The 23,269-nt window shown below is 42.6% G+C and overlaps 1 protein-coding gene across 1 annotated transcript in view; it reads left to right on the top strand.

The window, feature by feature from the left end:
- Positions 1-2,662: 2,662 nt before the first annotated feature.
- Positions 2,663-23,269, top strand: part of hs3st4 (heparan sulfate (glucosamine) 3-O-sulfotransferase 4) — a 92,859-nt gene continuing 72,252 nt past the window's right edge. The window contains exon 1 of the mRNA XM_053850664.1: positions 2,663-3,868. Coding sequence (XP_053706639.1) covers positions 3,288-3,868 — 581 coding nt within the window. The 5' untranslated portion in view covers positions 2,663-3,287. The remainder of the gene's footprint in view (positions 3,869-23,269) is intronic.

The following is a 23,269-nucleotide window of genomic DNA, read 5'->3' as shown; positions in this document are numbered from 1 at the left end:
GTCAATCCATTCCTCCTGCACTCCGACAATAATTCATCAACAGCGTCGAGTCGCGGCGGCAATCCTGTTAATGCCACTTCACTCGGCTGTTGACACCAACGCTCTCGACCGCCGCGTGGACCCCTGAGTCTGAGCCGGCGAAGAGAACTTCAAAAGAAGTGATTGCAGACTGCTAAAAAGTCTGGGAGTTCACCGGCAGTGCGCTTCCAGTTGGAGTCCTCTTGAATGTTGCTGCGCCGTTTCGACAATGAGACTATTTTAGCCGACCTGTTGAGCTCGCCGACACTCTTGGCTTGATTCTATGGCGTCACTCCTCTTAAGCTTGTGTTGAGTCATCAGCCTCGCCTTTTAAACTTGCATCACGAGAGAAGAAAATGTGAGTCCTCATGAATTACAAATGAGGTTTGCAAGTTCTATAGAAGAGATTTCTTCATGGTCTATTTGGGTCTGTCAGGCCGAGACCTTCAAATATCTCTAGGAGGGTTAAAGATCAGCATCTCTACGGGTCACTGTCCAGTTGAAGGTGGGTATGAGAGCTATCTCCATCCAAATGAAGTGTGGAAGTATATATGTATATGAACTATAAAGGATGTGAACGTGATTTTCTTTGCTTTATAGACTGGCTTAGGCTACTTCCGGCTTGCATGTCATTCAGCCAGTCAGAGAAAACATCCCATCCACAAACTACACATCATGAGTAAGCCAAAGTAGTAGAATTATGTACATTGTTTCTCAATCCACATCACTAGAAAACCCAGATTTGAATGGGAGAATTCATCATCTGCTCATGTACGGACCATATTCCAGACAAATCATGTGTAATTACATGATTATTAATGGAAAGTTTGAGTTAAGATTCTGAGGAGATGAAATGGTGGATGAACAATAGCCCCACCAAAATATGTTCTAAATATAAAAGCATGACTGTAAAACCTCACAGGAGCTGTGGGAACTGGGCGTTACAAATTTTTTGTGAGCTGGCGCTCAGCGTGGCGACAGATCTCGTGGTGTACCGGAGTGTGATGAATGGGATCCGCTAATACATGGAGGCGTGTCACTGCTGTGCGATTTTGACTCCGCGTTCTGAAGCATGTAGCGTCTCCTCAGCGTTCTCGTCGCTAATGCCTGTGAGCATGTGTATCACTGGGTCTTTGCGTCTCAGGCTCTATTATCAGTGTAAATTAGATTTCTTTTGAAACACCTTAAAGTTTAGCTCACCTCCTCCCTCTTTTAGCAGTGCATGATGAGTTACTTTCAAATTATTTATTCTCACTATGAACATATATATATATATATATATATATATATATATATATATATATATATATATATATATATATATATATATATATATACACATCAAAATCCCTATATCATCAGCGTACATCAATGTCCATCCTCCACTCTCACCTTGCAAGCCTTGATGTGGTCTTTGTCTCAGATTGAATCCATCCGTCCAAGAGCACGCTTCACCACTGTTTCACTATCCTCATACCTGTCCTGCACTACCCTCACATACTTCTCTGCTACCTATAGGCAAAGCACAAACTAACCCCTTGAGTTCTGATGAAGCCTTTGCCTCTTTTAAATGTAGTTTTTTATACAGCTCATTATATGATCCACTCAAATCAACAGGATGCTCTTGGATACTTGTTTGACTCGACAGCTTGAGAAAAAAATTCATTATTGTGGACAAAATATTGCAAATATTATATAATGTAAAAATATATTAAATTATATATTTTTTTTTCATTTGATGTACAGGTTATTAGAGAAATCACTAGATGTCAGAGTCAGAATGAGATTTATTTTGCCTAGTATATTAACATTATACCAGAGGTTTTTCTCTGGCTGGTGGTGAGTCTTGAGGCTTCTGAGTCGCAATGATGAAAAGCTTTAGAAAATAATATACAATAAGGTAAATAAATAGTATATAAATAATAAATAAATAAATAATAATAATAATAATAAAATAAAATGAAATAAAGAAATATAAATATGTATATAAATGGAAAAATTGCATTCATAAAAAAAATCAATATAAAATATGAAAATTGGCATGAAAAAAAAAAGAAATGAAAAGCAGTTCTTTTGAAAAAGTGATTCCATGAGGTCCACATAAACAAAGGCAAAGGACCGCAAGTGGCCCATGGGCCGCACTTTTCCCGTGGTTGTTCATCTGCTGGGGCTCGATACACAACACACATGTTGAGTTGCAGCGGTTAAATATCATGTTGATGTTCACGATGGTCAAGCAGTGACATGTGTGGTTACACTTTTGATAAATAAAAATCCTGCTTTCACCCAGTTTGATATTGTCCCTGAAATAACTGATAAAGTTACCTGTCACTAGATAGTTTTACAAAATGCTCAAATTGAACGCTCCACACGCGACGGCACTCAGAGTTTCCATGTCCTTTTTGTTGTTTTTATTGGGCTATAATGCAGTGCTCCGCAGAGAACCAGCAGGGTGCAGACATGAGCTTCGCATAAGAACGCGATCTTTCTTTACAATAACTCGAGATTGAGTTTTACGGTGAACTTTAAACGGTGCGAGGAGCGAGTAGACATGCGGTGCCGTCGAGAAGCAGCCGCGGGTTTTGCGCGCAGCCATTCTCAGATGTGACGTTTGTAACCACAGTTGGCGACGGATGGAGGGGAAAGTGGGTGTACACATGAGTTGTGTGCTTCAGTTCAGATGAGCTCAGAGAGCAGATGCGCACACGTCCGTGGATTCCTCCGATCTGAGAGAGTGGATGAAGAGTGGATGCTTTCACACACACATAGAGGCGCGCAGTGGAGGATCTCATGCGTGCTGCGAAGACTGAAGCAGATTTTCTGGCTGGAATCCGGGATGCTGCACTGACCTGGACTCAGGAGAACCATCGCACTTTGAGGACTCTTTTGTCATCTTCTCTCCCTCCATTTCTGTTTGTCTAAACATGCCGGGATCCGCTCCATCGGGCCAGCCTGCTCATTTGGAAGGACGCCAGACCTCCAGCCTCTCAAATCTGCAAGTTCACTCCAATAAATTGTGACATTGTCTGTCAGCCCTCGGAATAAGAAATCGATAGTCAAGGAAGGGGACGCGGAATTTTAACGATCCATTTCCTCCCCGCGCCTTATAAATATGCGATTCCCCTGGATGGGCTCGGTTCGGTTCGAGCTTTTATCAGCTGGAGCGGCGCCGGTGGTGACTGATCATTGCTGTTGATTTTGTTGTCCATGCAAGACTCGGGGTGGAAACATGTCTGGCCACTTCTCTGAGAGGATCACTGCTATCAGAGATGGCATTTTGGTCCAGCACTTCGGTCTTCACCTCTAAAGTGCCCCGGAAGATCTTATTCATGTTCACCCTGTCCCTGTCTGTCACCTACTTGTTCTACAGCTTGATGAGCTGCTACAACTCGCTGCAGTTCCCGCTGCAGGAGAACTACGTGTTTCAGGGGCGCCTGGTCACCGAGGAGACAACTTTTGTCACGCTGAGGGAGAAACTTTACTCCACTCCACCGGGTTTTACGGAACACACCGACCCCGACAGGACCACAGAGTCCACCTCGCGCGCCCGCGATCACGCCGAGGCCGAAGAGAGGACGGCGGGATGGATCCAGATCACCGCCGCGGAGCATCGCAGCGGCGCGCCGGAGAAGGAGCGCCTGGAGTTCAGCACCACGGACAGCGACCTGCGTCCCAATTGCACCTCGGATTACGGAGTAAAGAAACTTCCGCAAGCCATCATCATTGGAGTGAAGAAAGGGGGCACCAGAGCCCTGCTGGAAGCTCTCAGGGTCCACCCAGATGTCAGGGCGGTTGGGAACGAGCCACATTTCTTTGATAGGAACTACGAGAAGGGGCTGGACTGGTACAGGTGAGTCCCAAAAACCAGCCATCTCTCCCACTCACACTCTCATTTGAAGGGCAAAAGTGAATGCTCACAACACAAGATGGATTTTTCAATGAAGATGAAGTGAAATTCACGTAGAAGACTTTTTATACATTTTATACTAATCTGGGCTGTATGGAGTGAGTGTGTGAGTGAGTGAGTTTCATTGGTGATTTGCAAAGGTGTGAGTCATGCACGAGTTGAATGGGTACAGAAAATATATGTGCATGTACTCGACTGAAAAATGAGGGAGTGAAAGATTGAACTCCAATACGTGGGGAAATGATATCTTTCGAAGCTTGATGAAATAAAAATGGATATATAAATTGATTTTAATCGATAGCTAATATATAAGTTATAAAATGAGTTGGTTAAAAAATGAATGAGCCCTATTTTTTTTATATATATATAACATGAAAATGAATGTCAAAGTGTATCACTTGAATGACCAATATATTTTGTTGACTGCTTCATATCTCCTGCGTGCATGACTGAGTGAGTTATTGAGTTGGTGAACGTGTGAGCTCAAGAGTGAGTCACCATATTTCACCGTATTTTTTTCTGAATTTACACTAGTATTTCTCCATGGTTAGTCTTTTTAAACATTTCCACTCTTTGATTGAATTTAAAATATTTTACACTGACTGGAAGTAACATCAATGTTCATTACAAATATACTTGTAGACTGAAAAAAAAAAAAAAACTCACTTCAACTCAAATGTTACTACTAGTCATATACACATTAATAGTCTGAGTCTGGGAAGCAGCACCAGTAGTCGAATCATATAAATGGCTGCCGCCAACCATTAAATCACAAGACACACATTTTCCTTTTGATCAACACAAGAGAAAAATCCCACTGACTAACCATGGTGGACTCACGAAGCCTTTCAGCACCATATTGCTGTGATCACTGACAACAGAATACGTCCTTGGAGCTTGTGCTGTATTCAACATGATTTGAAGAGCAGGTCTTTGGCCCATCAAATACACATCTCTCTATGTTCTTTGCCGTGATGTTTTTAAGGCAACTTGGTTTAGACCCAGCCAAATCCTTGAAAGTCTGGCTGTGCGCGTCTTCAATATTCAGTGTGTTACATATCTACGAGGCATTCATTTCCATAAAGACACGCAGCAGAGACACTTAAACAATGAATTAAATCAGGAGGGAAGTTTCATTTATTTATGATGCATTACAATATAAATGAGAACACACTGCACTGCATATCTGATGTTTTGTTTATCATCAAACCAAGTCCTCGGCGCATTAAAATGCCTGTTTCAAAGGTAATTGTGGAAGACCTGAATCTCTGTTTACGCCACCCTTCACCTCTCCTTCCCAGGTTTGTTAGTCGAGGTTTCACGTCTGTGAGAGGAGTCATAGTTCGGAAGCTCCTGGCTGGGCGAAGGCGCCGTTTTCCCGAATAATTGTATTTGACCACGGGACTCTCTAATAGAGTCAATGAGCTGAGGAGAATGACGCTGACTCAAAGTCCCGTCTGTTGCTCCGCGGAATCTCGTCTGTTGTGCTGGTGTTTGGGTTGCAGAGCATCTGCTTTCATCCTGCTACATAGACTCGGGAGCCCTCGGCTGCTCATTTAGCCGGTGTTAACGCACAACGTTTCATTACGCTGATGGTGAAAGGCTCATTAGACAGCACTATGACATGCTTACATAAATAATGATAAGAAGTCTTGTGTGTTTTAGGCACCCTCTAGTATTAAGAAGAAACAAAACGCCTTTAGTCGTGTTTTATTTGGTGGGATGCTGCGCCTCGGAATTATGAAGGTGAGCTGGATTTCATGTGCAGTTTAGACGCAGTGTGCTCTCTCTCGTCTTTAAACTAAACAATGTTTAAAACAGTGACAGTGATTTACCTTCATGTGTTCGCGCAGAACACTGTGCCAAAGCTTTTAAAACTGATGTTCAAAACAGACTTGTGAAACTGGGACTGTTGGACACCCAGTATTTGTCTCTTTTTCAACACTACTCACAGCTGAATTCACAGCCACCCATAGATTTGCACCGTCATTGAAGCAACAAAATAGCACAGCATATACTTACTGTTTATTTTAAAATCCCCTTTCAACCACTGTTCATATTTATCTATCTGGGTCAAAACTATGGGAAATAAGCATTTCAAACTAAAATAATTCTCTGCTAAGGCAGATAAAAATCTGCTTTTTTTTGTATATCACATTAGCCCCTATACACCACACAGTATCTCAAAACTGTCTTACTGTTGGGTGCAAAATGAAACATGTTGTCGGGCAAATGCTTTTCTCAAAGCACTTGGATGATACAGTGCATCCACAAATGGCTCTTCTTCAGGTGCTACAGGGTTCTTCCACAACTTCAACTTCTAGAACATTTTAATTTAAATTCACATTTCTATTTTCTGAGGCTAAAAAAAATGCCTATTTTGGGGCTAAGAACAATGACAAGAAAAAACAACACCCTGCAACACAGGGAAATATCTCTCCCTTTCACCCTCCTAATGCCCCCCACACACCACCTCCATGAACAATGCAAGACAGAAACCAATGATTTTGATACAATACAGTAGGATGACCTGTTTTTCTTCCCCCTCCCACCTCCTTCACGTGTGCCATTTCAACACAACTCATTTTAACAACCTTCAGCGCATTCATATACTATCAAAGCGTCGACCATTAGCATATTTGTATTGAGGGGAAAACCCTTTGTACGTGCTTAATTGTATCTTTAATGGTCAGAACCAGCAGGATGAATGGTTTTAAAACAACTTCCAGCACCAATATAAAAGCCATCCATTCGGAACACGCTTGTTTGTTTGCTCCTAAATGATGCATTATACTGCACATCTCCTCTCGGCCCGCGTCGCCCCGCCTAATGTGCACCTAATGGAAGTGAAATTATGATCAGTTACAGATGTTCAAAACCATTTGACATCGGCGGAGTAGAGTGAGACCAGCAATCTCATAAACCGCGAATCATAAATTTGGATCCGTCCAAACCATCACCTGCTCCACATTGTGATGGATACCATAGATAAGTTACAGAGACTTGCAACACAAAAGGAATCATATATAAATGTTTAGATGATATCCGCAGATCAGGGCTTGTGGTTTCTCTGCAGCAGATTCCCTTTTGTCCTCTCACTGTAAATAAATGTGTTTCAAATGACGGCACTTTTGTCAATGTAGAACTTTGCGGTAAAGCAAAAACAAACAAAAAAATCACCCTCCTAGCTCAGAAGCTACAGATCTGAAGTCAGACCTGAAGCTCCTCAACTAACCTTGTTAACTTTGTGGAGGCCCTAGAGTCTTCGCCTCTGTGGTGCGCCGTGGTTTATGGGGGTCACAACCCGAATTAACCGTCTGAACGAGGCAATTAGTCAGAGGAGAGAGTCAAAACACCGAAGGATTATAAAAAAAAAACCTCTCAAAAACTTTCTGATAAACGCAAAAATGAGCTTCTTCTGTCTTACAGTATCTCAATTTCAACTTTACAACACTGACCACCAGAAACTTTTATTTTTGAGAAGTTTACTCTCAAACTAATCCTTATTTTTTTTCATTACTTTATTTATTTTGTCTTTTCTGGCCAACTTCAGAAGTATATTTGATCACAAGCTGACCTCTTGCATCATATAACCTTAAGCGGGGTTCTCACAGAGATGTTTCACACAATTTTCAAGTGTTTAGATGGGAAAAAAACTGGTTCAGAACCGGGAAAGGTGGTTATTGGTTTGAACTTGTGAACCATGACATCATTGGTGGTTATATGAACTCAAAACAACCGTCACGTCTGCGAAACACATGTCTACAAATGCACTTGTTACACTACAGATGCGTCCACCATGATCTTCATCAGTGACCATCATTAACAGCTGTTGCTAGATGGTTGGGTGAAAACAAATAGTTCCAGTAAAGCAACAAATGTTTTCAGAATATCAGAGCAACTTGTCATTTTGCTGTAGTGTTGTTTACAACCACCTCAGGGACACCTTTTAGCCCCTCCCACTTTAGTTGCGCTTAGGCAGGCTAGTTCGATAGAATGGACCACAATTTTGGGAGTTGCCATTCGAGAACCAGAACATCGCTGGTGTGAAAGGCTCACAGATTTTTTTTTTTTAATCTGTCAAAGACTCGACCTATGAAGATAAAAAATATGCTGTTGATTGTAATGTCTGATGGGCCGCCATCCAGAAGCTCATCCTCGAAGCCAGAAATCACATTTAGGAACGAGCGAAAGTGGACAGGTCATTGGCGGTTTTGTGTGATTTGTTTTCAAGGAAGAAAACCAAAATGACAGAAAGAAAACTGCTGTGCTGCGGAACCAAAGTTCGCACATGCCGCCCGCACACCTTCTGTTATCGCCATCAAACTCCCATCTATGCGTCCTTGTTTCTCAGCCGGGTGACTTCGTAAATCACAGTTCAAGTCAGGGGGAGTCAGCTAGTGATGGGCTGGTGAGGCTTCATGAAACAGTGTCCACATTTCACAGCCCACCAGATGGTGCTCCATGCTCTAACATCTTTGAATTTGAACAACCATTTCAGAGAAACCTCACGTCATGTTTAAACCAAGAGCGCCATCTGCTTGGCTCTGAAAATGGTCACACTGTTTCATGAAGCCTCATCTGCTGGAGTCAGCTCTCGGCACATGTGAAGTTTTTCAGTCATGAATATTGAACACGCTAAATAAACCTCTTTAGACTACAGGACTGCCTTATAGGTTAATCTTATGAGTGATCAAATAATCTGGTGTACCTGGCTTATCTTAACCAAGCTCATTCACTGACATATCCTCTTTGTTATGTCACTTTTCTCAACCTTACAACAGCCATTCCATGCATGTCCGTTGAGTATATATGGGGTTCCATCACGTTCCAAATGATTGTAAAGCATGGTGCTGTAGTTGATATCTGTCTGCTTTTCTGCTTGGGTAAGTCCAGCACATGACATTGTGCAACACTGAGGCGGGAACTCAAGAGTCGGGTTGGCAACCAGCCCGCACTATCTCCTTTAAAAATCACTGGGTTGGCTGCCACACTAGTGTAGCAGTGAATAACACTAATCCTCTGGATGTCATGGCACCTGTCGAGGTCATGATGGATTCATCAGCGGGGGGATGAATCTCCTTCAAGTACATGCAGATATGAGCAACACTGGCAAGAGCCCTCAATTTCAGCGGGTATAGCGGAATGTTCTGAATGAACTGGTGGGTCTGAGCTGGACACAAGTGTCGTTCATAGCTGACAGTCTGAGGCGTGACAGATGAAACTGAACGAGCCAAAAGCCATACTTTGAACGGTCGAATTGACGCTCAATATTTAGGTTTAGAAGAATGGAATGACACAAAATGGAGCGAGCGTGAACAAGCTCCTATAAATAGTCGGCGGCTCTGTTGTGCTTTCTCATGGACACCGCTTTCTAGTGTGTATTTCGGACTCCTTGAACCAGCAATTAGCAATCTAGTGGAATCAAAACTGTACACAGAGGACTTTCATCCGCCAACTGGCACGTGTAATGTCGCACGAGTAAAGAGGACGGGCGTCCGCCACCAGGACTTCACTCAGCTGCTCTCTGGAGCTCCCGTCCCGTCCCGAAATAGGAAGCGCTTGAAGACCATCAGAGACTCAGCTCCACGCCAGGGTTCCTCGTAAACTTTGAGCGGTGAGAGATAATGCGCTTCATGAATCGCGCTCAGGATTGTCATTGTTTATCGATCACGTGCGGGGATTTATTTGTGCCGAGGGTGAGTTTTTCTCAGCAAGAACTCGGGGATGGATGGTGGTCTAATGAGGGCTTATTAGTGAGGATGATTGCGCGGCACTTTTGGCATTTGTGCAAAATGCCAGATGAATTGTGTTTACGCTGCTGTTAACAGGGGTTCGGATGGAGCGAAACACCATGGAACAAATCCCATTGTTTTGTTCTGTCAAACGCACACAAACACTCACTGGGACCGGCTTCAAAACTGCAAACAAGGAAATCGCATCGTCGACAACAACATTCACTCTCTGTGAAGTTAAACTGCTGACGCCACATCAGAGCCAATGTGAAGCGCTGTCGTCTCATATTTATTCTCCACCCAGTTCTGACTTAAAAAGACATTCACCAGCCAGAGTGAATGTCTTGTGGAGTCCAAGAAATTCTTCCCTGCCTTTCCTCCTCTTCAGTTACCAGCCTGAGGAGCCAGAAATGTAATTTAATTTTCACCTCAATTTTAATCTTTTGTTCATTACTCTGCAATTGAAAGAGGGAAGGAGAGAGAACCTGAAAATTGGGAACTTTTTTGTCTCTTTTTTTAATCACGTCATTCAGTGATGATCGCTGCTGCAGGAACAAGTAAATGAAGGCATCTCGGGGTTGAGAGCAAAGCCTTCTATTTTCTCCCAAGCTCCATGAACTCTGGATTCCTCCCTTAGTCCACAAACATAAAGTACAGAGGGTGTGTTTCAGTGTGGACTGTTGACCAACCAGGAAATGGCAGTCCTCTTGCTCTGGCTGTTTTGTAGAAGGAATATACAGCTGAAAATCCATGTATTAGACCGTGCCTGAACAATACATAATTTATATCATCACCAGATATGAACGTTCAAGGTCTTTATTTAGCAAGATCAACTGTATTAATTTACAATAACAATTCTTTTGTCCTTCTTTGTACAGCTAAAACCAGCCAACCACAAACCTCATTTTGTGCTTGTTGTTTATTGACAGCAGACACCAGGTCAGACTTTTTTTCCATGTCATTCAGTCTTAATTCATACCATAAATTAGTTATAAAAGAAAAGAAAACTACGCTTTCACCTCCTCCAACTGCATTAGATTCTCCCAGTCATTCATACGTTTCCTCGTCTTCTTAAACATGTTGACTACTGTGACCATCACAGCCATGACTGAGATGTTTGGAAGCCGAAAATATTTGTAAAAAAAAAAATGTCACCATGTCATTCTGAGCCAGAGGGGAGGGGAAAAAAAGAAGCGAAAGAAAAATCTGCCGAGAACTAAATCTCTCACCAATCTACAGCCGTCCTCACACAGTCCGTCTCTTCTTATGTCCGGCCGGAATATGCGACTTGAGTTCCACAAGCAACGCACTTCAGTCATTGTGAGGTTTCTTTCGTAATTTCTCTGTGACAAAACACCAAAAACCAGCCGTGATCATATCCACCTCATCAAATGTAATGTTTTTCTATACACATATAGCATGTACAAGTCCCTTTATTATTTATACACCATACAATACTGTATCATGCCATGGCTATTTATAAAGCACTTAAAAACAGCAGGCGTTTGCCACAAAGTGCTGTACAAAACAAGCAAAGAACACAGTTGGACAAATGCAAAAAATATAGAACCTTAAAGACTGAAAATCGAATGACGTAAAAATCATAAACATCACCTGTGTCCTTCGAGATCAAAAGAATAACTCATACATTGAATAAACAACACACAATTGTGCGTCACAGTGTCACAGCCTGAATGCTGGAAGGAGAAATAATAGAAATAACTTGAATGATATATAACATAGGTAGCAGAGATGGAGGAAGGTGAGGAGGCGAGTGGAAGTGGTGGAAACTGAGGAGTGAACTTGGAAGGCTGACTCTTGATACAAAAGTGCTTGTAAATCATCGCTATTTGACGTCTGGAGCGTGACAATGAGAAATGGAGAAGCTAGGACAAGCTCCTCAATGTATACAGCAGAGGAACAGCTCATGGAGAAACGTTCGGGAGGTCTGATTCCGATTGTGTGGACGAGTGAGGAGGAAATATGGAGGACATGTTGGTGAAGGCATACGATGAAGTCAGACCCTCAACAAATGTGGCCTAATATCTAGAGGTTCTTTTGAACCTCACACACCAGGCAAACTAGTAGACTATGGTTCTCACGTCTTTACAGGATTCACGAGTATGTACTGTATTGATCCTCCTCCCGAGAAACCTGCTGCAGTGCTTTTGGAAGCTCAAAACAACAAAATTAACAAGCCCCTCACCGACTGTATAGTGAGTTTTTACAGCGGTAGACAAAGCAAATAGATCTGATTTACAGTGAGTGTTTACGTGTCTTGGAACAATGCAGGCGAATATTGCATCCACCTCTGCACCAGATGGCAGCTTTTCCTTTCACTTTCTACGCCTGAGAAATCTGGCAACCCGCAACAAAAGTTTCAGTGAGCTTTTGCGAGATTTAATATCTGGGTGTTATTAAAATGACATTTTAACCCCCAGAGCAATAAACTCCAAGGGGGTGGGCCTATAAATCTCCCGGAGCATTGTTCTTACCCTTTTAGGGGCTGCGTCCCCGCGCGACTGAGAAATGAGCCTCCGATTGCTTCCAGCTCCCCGGCGATTAGTCTCAGGACACACTGTTTCCAATCTAGCGTACTCCATAACTATGTTACTTTTTGCTGCTGACTATTTCATTGGTTTCTTGACGCTTCGGTAGATGTGGCCTTTAAGGGGAAAAAAAGGGGGCTGTCAGAAAATGAGCGGTGCCATTTCCAACGAGCACTTTCTCTGTGCGAGCGGTTATGTATTCTGGTCAATAGACTCGCCGTGGAAAAACAAAAGTATCCTCAGAGCAGGTCATGGATCTGACTGCAGATTCCTGACTGGCTGTGGAAATACACTGAAACATCTCTTGTAAGGTCGGATCCTTGATAAGCTTATGTTTCTAGCACATTTATTCATTTGGAAAATGCATGAAACGCTCTGCTTTATTCCTCAGAGGATGATGTCAGTTCAGCTATTGTCTTTGTAGTCATTTTCCCAGCGTAAGTGTGTCAAAACATGATTCCAAAAGTGTTCAAGAGGAGAGGCGTAATGATGGGGGGAGAAGGGGGCAGGAGGAGGCAGGGGTTCATTTAATGTTTTTTTTTTTATCCAAAAAAACGCACTGCATTTAGCGCAGCCAAACATATCATCTCTGCCTGTCCCTTGATATACAGTGGTACCTCGGTTCTCGACCACAATCCGTTCCAGACGGCCGTTCGAGAAACAATTTGTTTGAAATCTGAATGGATTTTTCCCATTACAATGAATGGAAAAAGAAATAATGCGTGCCAAGCCTTAAAATAGTCTTTTGTAGGAGTGAATGTAGAGTGTCTGCTGCAGGTGCGCTGTTCCTCTATGTGTGTGGCCGCTGCATGTGGGAGGGGTTGCCGAGTGAGTGACGTCTCTCCAGAAGTGAAGAGGTGCCCGGTGCGTGTCCAGCTCTGAATGTGCGCTTCTGTGCAGTTTGGCTGTGACAAAGTCATAAACCAAGTCACGCTCTGTCCCAGACTCGCCTCATCCCTGTCCCAGCTCCAGCCCACAACAGGACATCAAACCCTGGAGTGAGCGCTCCAGCACCTCCCCTGTGACACTCTACCACGGTCCAGTGTGGAGACAGGAAAGGTTTTACACCTCAGTATGAAGAAAAAACAGTCAGTAAATGTAGCTAACGGGACACGTCTGCATACAGAGGCTGCGTTATACACAATAACAAAGCGCGTCGTGGGTCGCACATTATGTTTTTTCTGGCTTTTGTCAGGGGCGTTCGAGTTCTGGATTTTTGTTCAAAATCAGAAGCAAAAAAATCTCAAAATTTTTGTTCGAACTCCGATTTGTTCGAATTCCGAAGTACCACTGAATATGGAATCGTTTTGTGTTTGACATGTAAATGACGCATGTGACTTGGCAAGGTGTCCCTGAATGCAGCACGGTCCACTGTAAAATGTACTGTAAAAAGAAATGTTTTGTTTTGAAATGATACATTAAGACATTCATTTTGATTTAATCATTACAAGTAAAAAAATGTTGGTTGGTAGATGAAAAAAAAAATGCACATTACATTTGTACTCCGATGTTATAACTACTTATCTTAAATTAGATCAGTCTGGTATCAAATATGGAAATGTGATAAAGCTCTAATCATAGTCTTTCCTTCCTTCATGTAGTGTTTTGTTGATATAGCAATGGGATTGTCATTTTGACTTTTTTCAGTTGATGTTTTTGGAGTTATTGTGTGTTAGAGGTGACAGTTTGACACGCTAACATATGCCTGTCATAATAAAATAAAAAAAAGAAATGTCAGAAGCCGAGCTAGGGCTACGTCAGCGCTAGGGTTGCTGGTTTCAATCCCGAATTCCTCAGACAGACAACAGAATGTCATCAGAAGGAGCTGCTACTGAAGGCAGTTTTGAATTCTGCTTGTAAGACACATCGGAGGACTATTTCCCATAAGTCCCAAACAGAATCCAGCATTTATTCTTCGCTTCACACTCCATCTTTCATCAGCGCCACAGCCAGACCTGCCTCTCCTGACACCTGACAGGGAGCGAGTGACTCAACTCCGCGAGGTGGGCCAGATCCTCACACGGGCAGGAAGCCATCCCTTCCAGCTGGGGCTGTGTGCCGCCGCAGTGGCTCGCTGTCCCGCGCCGTACCAACATGGCAGAATCTGCCGACGTCTGATAAGAGGTGGCCAAGACTCGCAAGGGCGCCCCTCTGAGTGCTCCGGTGCCAGGGCTGCAGTCGAGGAATTAAACTTTTTAATTAGCAGCATCGCCCGGTGCTGTCAGGAGAATGGAGCACATCACTCAGGTCCTTCTCACTGCCCACCCTCCTTCCACTTGATTAAACTCCCAAGTACAGTCCAACCCTGGAGGTTCCAGCCGCGACAGGAACAATCATGTTTGTTCCCCCTTTGAGCATCTCTTTAGACCCAGCCACAGTGCCGCAAAATTACTCATTAGACGCCGCAGTCAGGAAGTGCACTTCTAAAGCCTTTTGTCTGGATTCGCTCCTCGGAGCGGAGAAATCGATGCACATGTTTTCCCGTCCACCCAGCGCGTAACTACATGATGAAGTTACAGGCAAGTCTCGAGCAAGAGAAAACTTGAGAGAGAGGAGGAAACTTGAAAGACATTTTTCCATATTTGGACACGAACTCCAATATAACTTCGTCTCATCCTTTATTGTTTTTCATAGTCACATTTTTAAGAGAGAAAACCCTACGAAACAAGCTTCAGCTGATTCATTTACTGAAAAAAAAAACAAAAAAAAACTATAAAAGTACAATACTACAAAACTTCATTCACTACTTTGGTTTGTAAATGACAAAACTGATGTAGTGTGAGATCTTAAAAATATACCTCTGAGCCAGGGGGATCAAAAATCTTTCCACAATGCACAGCCATAGAAGTTTCACGGATTTTTACATACTTAAAAAAGGCTCGAGCAGCAGGCCATGATGGGTTGGTTTCATGAATCAGTGTCTTTATTTTCTGAGGTCAGTTGGTGGCACTCTTGGTTTAAAATGGCATCAGGTTTCATCGTAATAGTTGTTCGAAGTCAAACTATATACTACAGACAGACAGCGTTCTCACCACTCCGAAACAATACGTGGTGACTAAAGCATGTGAGGAAAACAAGGAACAATAGCTTCATCTTATTTTGACGCTGTGGTGACGAAATCCAGCTCCACCAGTGCCATTCATGACGGAGCCTCACACTCTTGAGAAAACACAAAAGAGCCTGAAAATAAGCTAGAATTAAAAATGTCCTTTCTGAAGGATTTCTTGACAAATATTTGAATGAATGAATTCACAGCTTGCTGCAGCAAAGTCACACAAATTAACACGTCCCTTTATCTTATTCAGTCCGAGACGTAATATGGATATAACCAGGCCATTTTAGTAGGACATGTCACCCATTCAAATGGGCCAGCACAAAGTGACTGTGGCTCCCTACAGCAGGCTGAGATCACCCCGTTTAGTGCATGGGAAGGGCTATAGGTTACATTCAGGTATGTTTATATGACTTCACTTTTCCCACATTTTGTCATGTTACACACTGGTCTGAGTGTAGCTGCACAATATCCCAAAATGGTGAAGTGAAATAATCTTTTCCGACATCTTTTTTGACTAAAAAAACATAAAATAAATGCATAATAGGCACACTCAAACTTCAGGTATTTCACTTTTCAGAGATGAAGCAAAGCAACAAATGACAAGGAATTGTCAGGTCTCGAAATGTGTCGAAGCACTAATCTAGGGAATTGCTTCAGCATTGAGGCACTGCAGTCTGGAGTATTGAGGGAAAAAACAAGCCCAGGTCAGGCCACCTGACTTAGCTTAGTAGCCAAGGGAATAGGGGTGGAGCTTTTGCAGAGACAGGAGAACCACACGGTCGACCAGTGCTTCAACTCTTTATGGCGAGGTGGGAGACACTTCCGCGGTCCGTTCCCAAAAGGCACCTAAAAGAAGACATATATCGAGAGATTCTTCAAGTCAACTCAGCGGTCAGTTCACCTTCCAAAATGACCCACAGCACACAGCCAAAAAAAGCAAACTGGCTTCAGCAGCAACATGTACAACTCACTTGAATTCACCAGATCTCTGGAAGGACCGACCTTGCCTATTCAACGTGAATGAGCTGGTGAGGATCTGCTGTGGTGAATCGGGAAATGTGGTTCCCAAGTAGTGATGGGCTCGTGAGGCTTCATGAAACAGTGTTCTCATTTTCAGAGCCCACTAGATGGCGCTGTTTGCTCTAAAATCTTTAGATTTGAGCAACCCATTCAGAGAAACCTGGCACCATTTTTAAAGCAACAGCACCATCTCCGAGGCTCTGAGAAGGAGGACACTGTTTCATGAAGCCTCATATGCTTATGGTATTAAAAACTCTCTCTAACTCTAATTTGAGCTCTCCAGAAGCAAGGAGAAGAGTGCAGCACTAATATAATGCTATGACATTCTTCCTGACATGCATCCATCCTCTTTCACCCGGCAGCTATTAAGCAATGGGGCATTTTCAACTTGCCTTTATTGTAGTAAATGGTCTGAATAGTCCGCCACAATTTCAGGGAGGCTCTTTTCCTGCCAGGATTACCGCTCCTGAGACCTGAGACCAATCCACCCCATGTTTTGACTGCGGGCGATATTACCCTGGCATTTGAACACCTTGATCAATCAGAAAGTCACTGCATTGCAGCACAATCTCTTTTAAAACACACGGATCAACATGTTTTTCTGCTCAACAGATCGCAGTTTCAGTCCTTTGCCTCTCTTTTTGATACTTCTTTATTTGATTCTGGTCTGAGTCTTGCTGAATCTGCGGTGAAATGAGACTTTAAAAAGATGGAGGACATCAAATTTTGTGCCTATAGAGCGAAAAAAAATAGGTGAAACCAAACTCATCTTGCCATTGGTTCCTGCTCAAAATGGATGAGCGACACACTCCACGTGTTCAGCTCATTCTCTCACACGGGAGCAGCTCCTCTCCAGAAGAAGGACTCGATTTTACTTATGGTTGGAATCTAATTCAACCTCTTTTCCTGCTTCTTTTATGAACGGCTGGTCATGGTTCACCATCAAGGCCAATATCCATTTTATTTTTGAGAAAAAGGGAAAGAGGGAAATTTGGAGCAGCCTCCTGCTACGATGGAAGGGAGGCCATGCTTTTGTTCAGATTCTCAGGAAACCTTGTTTCATCCACAAAATGATTTATTTTGGACCTGGAGGACAGTCGAAGCTGAAGCCACATTATGCTCAAAGGGATTAATCTCTCCCAAAATATCATTTGCATGCAACGGAAGTGCCACAATGTGCTCATCTTCATGGGGAACAATCCGTCTGTTGTGGAAAATTCTGCAACACAGGCGTCTTAAAACCTCAGCAAATACCCAGAGACAAATACATGTCAGTCATACTTGTCCAGCTTCCAGATTTAACCATGCATCAGAGTGTTGATGGAGCTACAGATCTTCATCTTCATATTCATGTTCTCACTGGTCAAATAGAAGGAAGTCATAACAGGATAAATATAAAAATAAAGGATGCAATAACAGGAAATAAATGTACTCTTTCCGTCAGGATATTACTAAATGTACATTTAAATTAAATTAACTCATAGTTCAAATGGTCTTCATATGCTTTTTCACAAATATTTGTAATTAATTTTTCAAATAATTCCAGATAATCAGAGAAGAATTATTTGATGAAAAATAATGAGTCATGCCTAGAAGATACAAAATAAATAAATAGACGATATATTTTAATTGAATTTTTTGTACTAGATATTATGAAACAATAATTAAAAAAATAAGAAAAATATTAGAAAAATCAACTTTCCATATATATATATATATATATATATATATATATATATATATATATATATATATATACGTACGTCATCCAAAACAAAACAAAACAAAAAAAAATTGTCATTATTTTTTGGAGTTCATGTTTTTGTTTTTCATAAAAAAATATGACGCATTGTAACCTGTAAAAAATGATTTCTATACCACCGTTTCTTAGATGGTCACCATTTTTTGCACCGCAGCTTTAAAATCTTATAAGAAACAGCCGCTGCATCTTTCAGTCTCCCTGAGTGTTAAATAAGTACCAAAGTTATTACTATTTAGAATTTATTGCATCATAAAACCAGGTTTTTGAGATATAATCGTTCATCAAGTGTCTCCGTTTCGACAGGCTTGTAATATTCTAGGTCCTCTGTGTGTCATATCAATGTACCAAATGCCACACAATAATGAGGGCGAAGTAAAATATAGTTTCCTTTTATGAATCCTTCAGTTACAGTGTTTAATGAAAACGTCAGATTTACAGACTTGTGCGTTCAATCCGTTCACACCTGTTTTGTGGATGTGGATGTGGTGTAGTGCCGGATGAGGATCAGCTCCTCTGGTTCTGAGTCTGAGAACCTGGTTCAAAGGGCGGTTAGTGGGTTGGAGGACGGAGTCTTTCATGGGTTGAAGAGGTCAAGGATCTTGGGGACTTGTTCATGAGTGAGGGTTTATTCGGGTATAGGTGTTAGTTTTATGGATGTGAGCCAAAGACAATGTTCTTTATAGGTTTACATACTCTCAGCTGCTGAAAAACTATGGACAGTAACTTCCTTGGAGAGGTTGAAAAGAACAAGTACTTCTTTGCCGTGTCGAGACAAGCCAAGGCGGCAGGGCATCTTGTCAGGGCGCCACTTTTTTCAGATGTCAACCTGATGTCCGTGGAACGCCTGCTAAAAGTCCTAGGGAGGTTTGCGAAGTTTGGCCCTGTCAGTTTTGGCAGCTGCTTCACAACCCGACCCCTGATAAACAGAAGCCAAAGGATGGACGGATGCAGACCTTCGTTTCAAATCACCCTCAACTCTTCCTGCGCTTTCCAGTGGAGCAACAAGCTGACAAACTTAATTGAATTATGACGGCGTGATGTGTTGGGACTCCGGAGGTGTGAGCTAATTCCTCTGTTTACACCCCTGAGTCACTGTCACAAACAAAGACAAACACATTCACTGGCTTCCAGTATCTTGTTTGCAGTGATTGTCCCATCGCCTTTTGAAGTTTCTCATCGCTTTATGTTGTTTACTTATTCATTCTCTTTTCTTCCTCTCCGCGCACCACAGGGTATTCCGCTGGAATCGTTTTGGCACAGTTTGAAACAATGTACGCGTTGAGTATTATTAGATGTGTTAGCTGCGCTCCACGTGCGTCTCTTGCATGTGCCGCTGTTCGCTCGTGTGGAGAGGGAAAACTGTCGCTCCTTCAAAGCTTCCTGGGTAAATTGTAATGGATAAATCACAGATATAAATTTGTTTGAATGCAACACAATACATCATGTGGTCCTGAAAATATAGGTCAGGAAAGGGAGGAAATAATCTTTTTTTTAAGGGAATATGAAGGTCAATGTCACGGGTACGAAGGGACGAGGGAGCTAAAGCCACGTATAGAGTACGTGGTGTAGGACCCAAGTGCAAGTGGTTATAGGCGCAGGAGGGAATTATAAACAACATTTAATAATTAAACAAACTAAAACAGAACAGAGAGCGTCACCGAACCGGGAAGAAACAGAGCAAACGCAGAATGTAAAAACAGTAACGAAACTAACAGAAGTGCACAAACATGAGTAAAAAGTCAAAACAGAAAGCGTCACCGAACCGGGAGAAAACTACAAAAGAAACCAGGGAGCACACGGAAAAAACAGGAAGAAAACACTAACTCAGGCACTTCAGTTCAACACAGAGAAATCCAAAAAGCTAGCTAACAGAACAGGAGAAGCCGAACACAGGGAGAGACACGAGAACCAGGAGTTAAACGAGCTAGCTAGCACACAGAACAAGAGGAGCCGAACACAGGGAGAGATACGAGAACCAGGAGTTAAACGAGCTAGCTAGCACAGCAAACAGAACAAAAGAAGCCGAACACAGGAAGAGACACGAGAACCGTCACCGAACCGGGAGTTAAATGAGCTAGCTAGCATAAGAGACCGAAACAATGAGAACCAGGAGTTAAACGAGCTAGCTAGCACAGCAAACAGAACAAAAGAAGCCGAACACAGGAAGAGACACGAGAACCGTCACCGAACCGGGAGTTAAATGAGCTAGCTAGCATAAGAGACCGAAACAATGAGAACCAGGAGTTAAACGAGCTAGCTAACACACAGAACAAGAAGCCAAACACAGGGAGAGACACGAGAACCAGGAGTTACCACAGGGGAACGAGAGGAGTCCAAAATCACAGGAGTCAGAGGAAACATCACAGGGAACGTGGAAACACACAGGGACTAGAAGAACTGGCAGGAAACAAAGACAACGATCTGGCACACGTTGCTGGAGCCCAGGTGTTCTTGAAGACAGTAATCAGGTGGTAATCGGCTCCAGCCGTGTGCCAAAGGAACAGAGGGAGAGAAGCAAAACCAGGACTCGGAGCCTGGAAGCGGAGCCATGACAGTCAAAGGTAGAAGTTTTGAGGTGAAGGAGATTATTTGATGTTGTTCCTTTACAATTTTACACCACAAACTTCACCATATTATAAAAATTGATCATTCTCTAAAGAACCCTGGCTGTGGTAGCTTCTTAGCTCGACACTGTTTTGCAGTGTTCTCAAATAGTTATCACTGGTTTCCAATTGTTAAGCCAGAACCACTGAGACTTTTGCTGTGTCTTTAGGTGCAGTGGAAATAACCATTGACCCTCAGACCCTCCACATCCTAATATTCACCCATTTTGCTGACTAAACCATAAGATTAATATTTCACAAAACTGATCTGGAGAAGTCTATATATTTTCATAGATCACTTGAAGTACTATGTAGTTAATTTAATCCGGAACTACAACCCAAAACATAATCCAGAATATTAAAAAAAGCTGACCATTTATATAGATTTAAAGAAAAAATAAGAATCTGGGGATGCTGCTCAAGGGTGTAATGGGATTCTCTCTAACTTTGTTTCGGTCTGTAGGTGTGTGAACTGCTCTTGGTTATCCATTCCATGCATTTTAAGTGAGCCCTGAGTGAATCTCCCTATAGTCACTCTCTACTCTAATCGACCTCTGGTTTGTTTCATGTCTACAAGACGGAGGAAGGCAGAATTTTAAGTATGAATTGATTTTTGAATGAGCATACATTTACTTTTAGACACCTGCAGGGAAACAGCTGGGCTGTGGCGCAAACAGCGCTCGCATTAATTGACAATAAAGCAAGGGTGTTCCTTCTTTGACTCAAGGTCACTCTGACTTAAACTCTGTCCTCGTGTAGTTTGGTTGCCATGAAACTCTATCTGGGCCAAGGTGAGGCTGCAGTCGCTGTAACTAATGGGCTTATTTAATTCAATTTATTGCTGCGAGCAGCGGCGTCGTATGAGGCACGCTGGTCACTGTAAGACTGAGGTTTCTTCATGAGAGAAAGGAAGTTTAACCCTCTTGGAAAAGGCTTATTGTTTGAGCATCACTGTTTGATTTTAGACTGTGGGAGGAGGAAACCCACACAAGCAATGGGTTCCTTTGGATTCCAGTGTTGACTCAAGCTGAAAACAGGTAAATAACTGACCAATAAGGGGGTTTTGGGGGACAGCTGCATGACGCTCCATTTACCTGTCACCACCCCCTCAACCATGGAACCCTGCTACAGGTAGGTAGCAGTTCTCACCGAGGCGAAGTACATGACCTTCCAACAAGGGTTTGGTCTCTTCAAATATTTTAACTAAAGATGGCTTGATACCACTATTTCACATCCAATAGTATATTGATAGTGCAGCCTTGAGGATTGGTCGATACTGATCCAAGCCCATATCTTTTGACCGCTTCAGGGGTCAAGGAACGTGTGGTGAACTGCCTTGGTTTTTTGAGAACAGCCTTTAACAGCATAAATGAAATACATATAATACATAGTGCTAAATAGCATGTTTGATGCACCACAGTAAAATCAAATGCCATTTTGACATGCAAACTAGTTATTGCCGATTTTTAGGATTATGTCTCGGATTGGACTGGTTCTTGGAAAAAAAAATCTATATTATTTTAATGGACCTTGAACTTTCTACTCATTCTTCAGTGCAGGTTTCTAAAAAGACTCGGGAAATGTGTCATGGGTCCATTACAAAAATGAGAATTGGAGTAGTAACTGTCGCTCGGCCCATTGAAAACGCTTGTTGAAATCCTGGGCCACGCCCACTCTTCCGTGATTGGTCAGGAGGTGAAACTGGAGCATTCCTAAACGGCTTATAAACTCCACACTTACTGCTCTTCGATCCAAACCCGCGTATCCTGTCCACACACCTGGTGGTTTCAAGATGAAAATACATGGAGCTCATCAGTTTCATAGTTTTGTCTCTCACGCTTCACATCCGTGTCGGCTTGTGATGACAGACACATCGGAGTCACATCAGAGATTACTCCTCTACTAACTTGAGTCACGCATTACAACAAGGTGGGTGGGATCACAGCTATGGGGCTGGCTGTGGTAACCTCTTGTTCCCCCGAGATTTCAAACCGTATACAGCAATAACCTCAAAACTGCGGGACTTTCTGCATCACAGAGAGGAAGACTTCAACATGTGAAACATATAAGTCATGAAAGTTTGACTTTAGTTGCTTTTTTAATAGTCTGAAATAGTCTACTTTGTGACCTTGGTCAGATTCTAGACCTTGGCAAGAAAGTGCAGGACAGACTGCTAGCAAACCCACGAGTCTTGCAAGCATCTACTCAGCATTTCCCATGAGAGCCTGCCCCAGCAAAGTGAGCTTCCTCCACAGCAGCGCTCTAAATTTCACCCTAACACACCAGAAAATGCTTCATGTACATATTTCATTGTGCTGTTGGGACACAGCTCCCAATTAACATTTCCCGACTCTCTGATTCAATCGCAGGGATCCAAGTGAAACAGACCCTGCAGCTCTGTGCCCAAAGGCAGTTGCTTTCTCTTAAATTTGTTTTGTAATACATCTCAGGGAACAAACACACGCTGGGCTAACTCCGCAAAATGCTCCGGGGTTGGGAAAATTAATGCACCATGACGACTAGTTCAGGGTAGGAATTTTACACCTCGAGTTCTATAATGTATGGCGCCATCTGTTTTGGTTTGAATCTCCCAAAGTTTTTTTTTAAATGGTCGCTTATT

This window comes from Synchiropus splendidus, chromosome 19, assembly GCF_027744825.2.
Source record: "Synchiropus splendidus isolate RoL2022-P1 chromosome 19, RoL_Sspl_1.0, whole genome shotgun sequence".
Classification (NCBI taxonomy): Eukaryota; Metazoa; Chordata; class Actinopteri; order Syngnathiformes; family Callionymidae; genus Synchiropus; species Synchiropus splendidus.
This window is presented reverse-complemented; position numbering and strand designations above follow the sequence as displayed.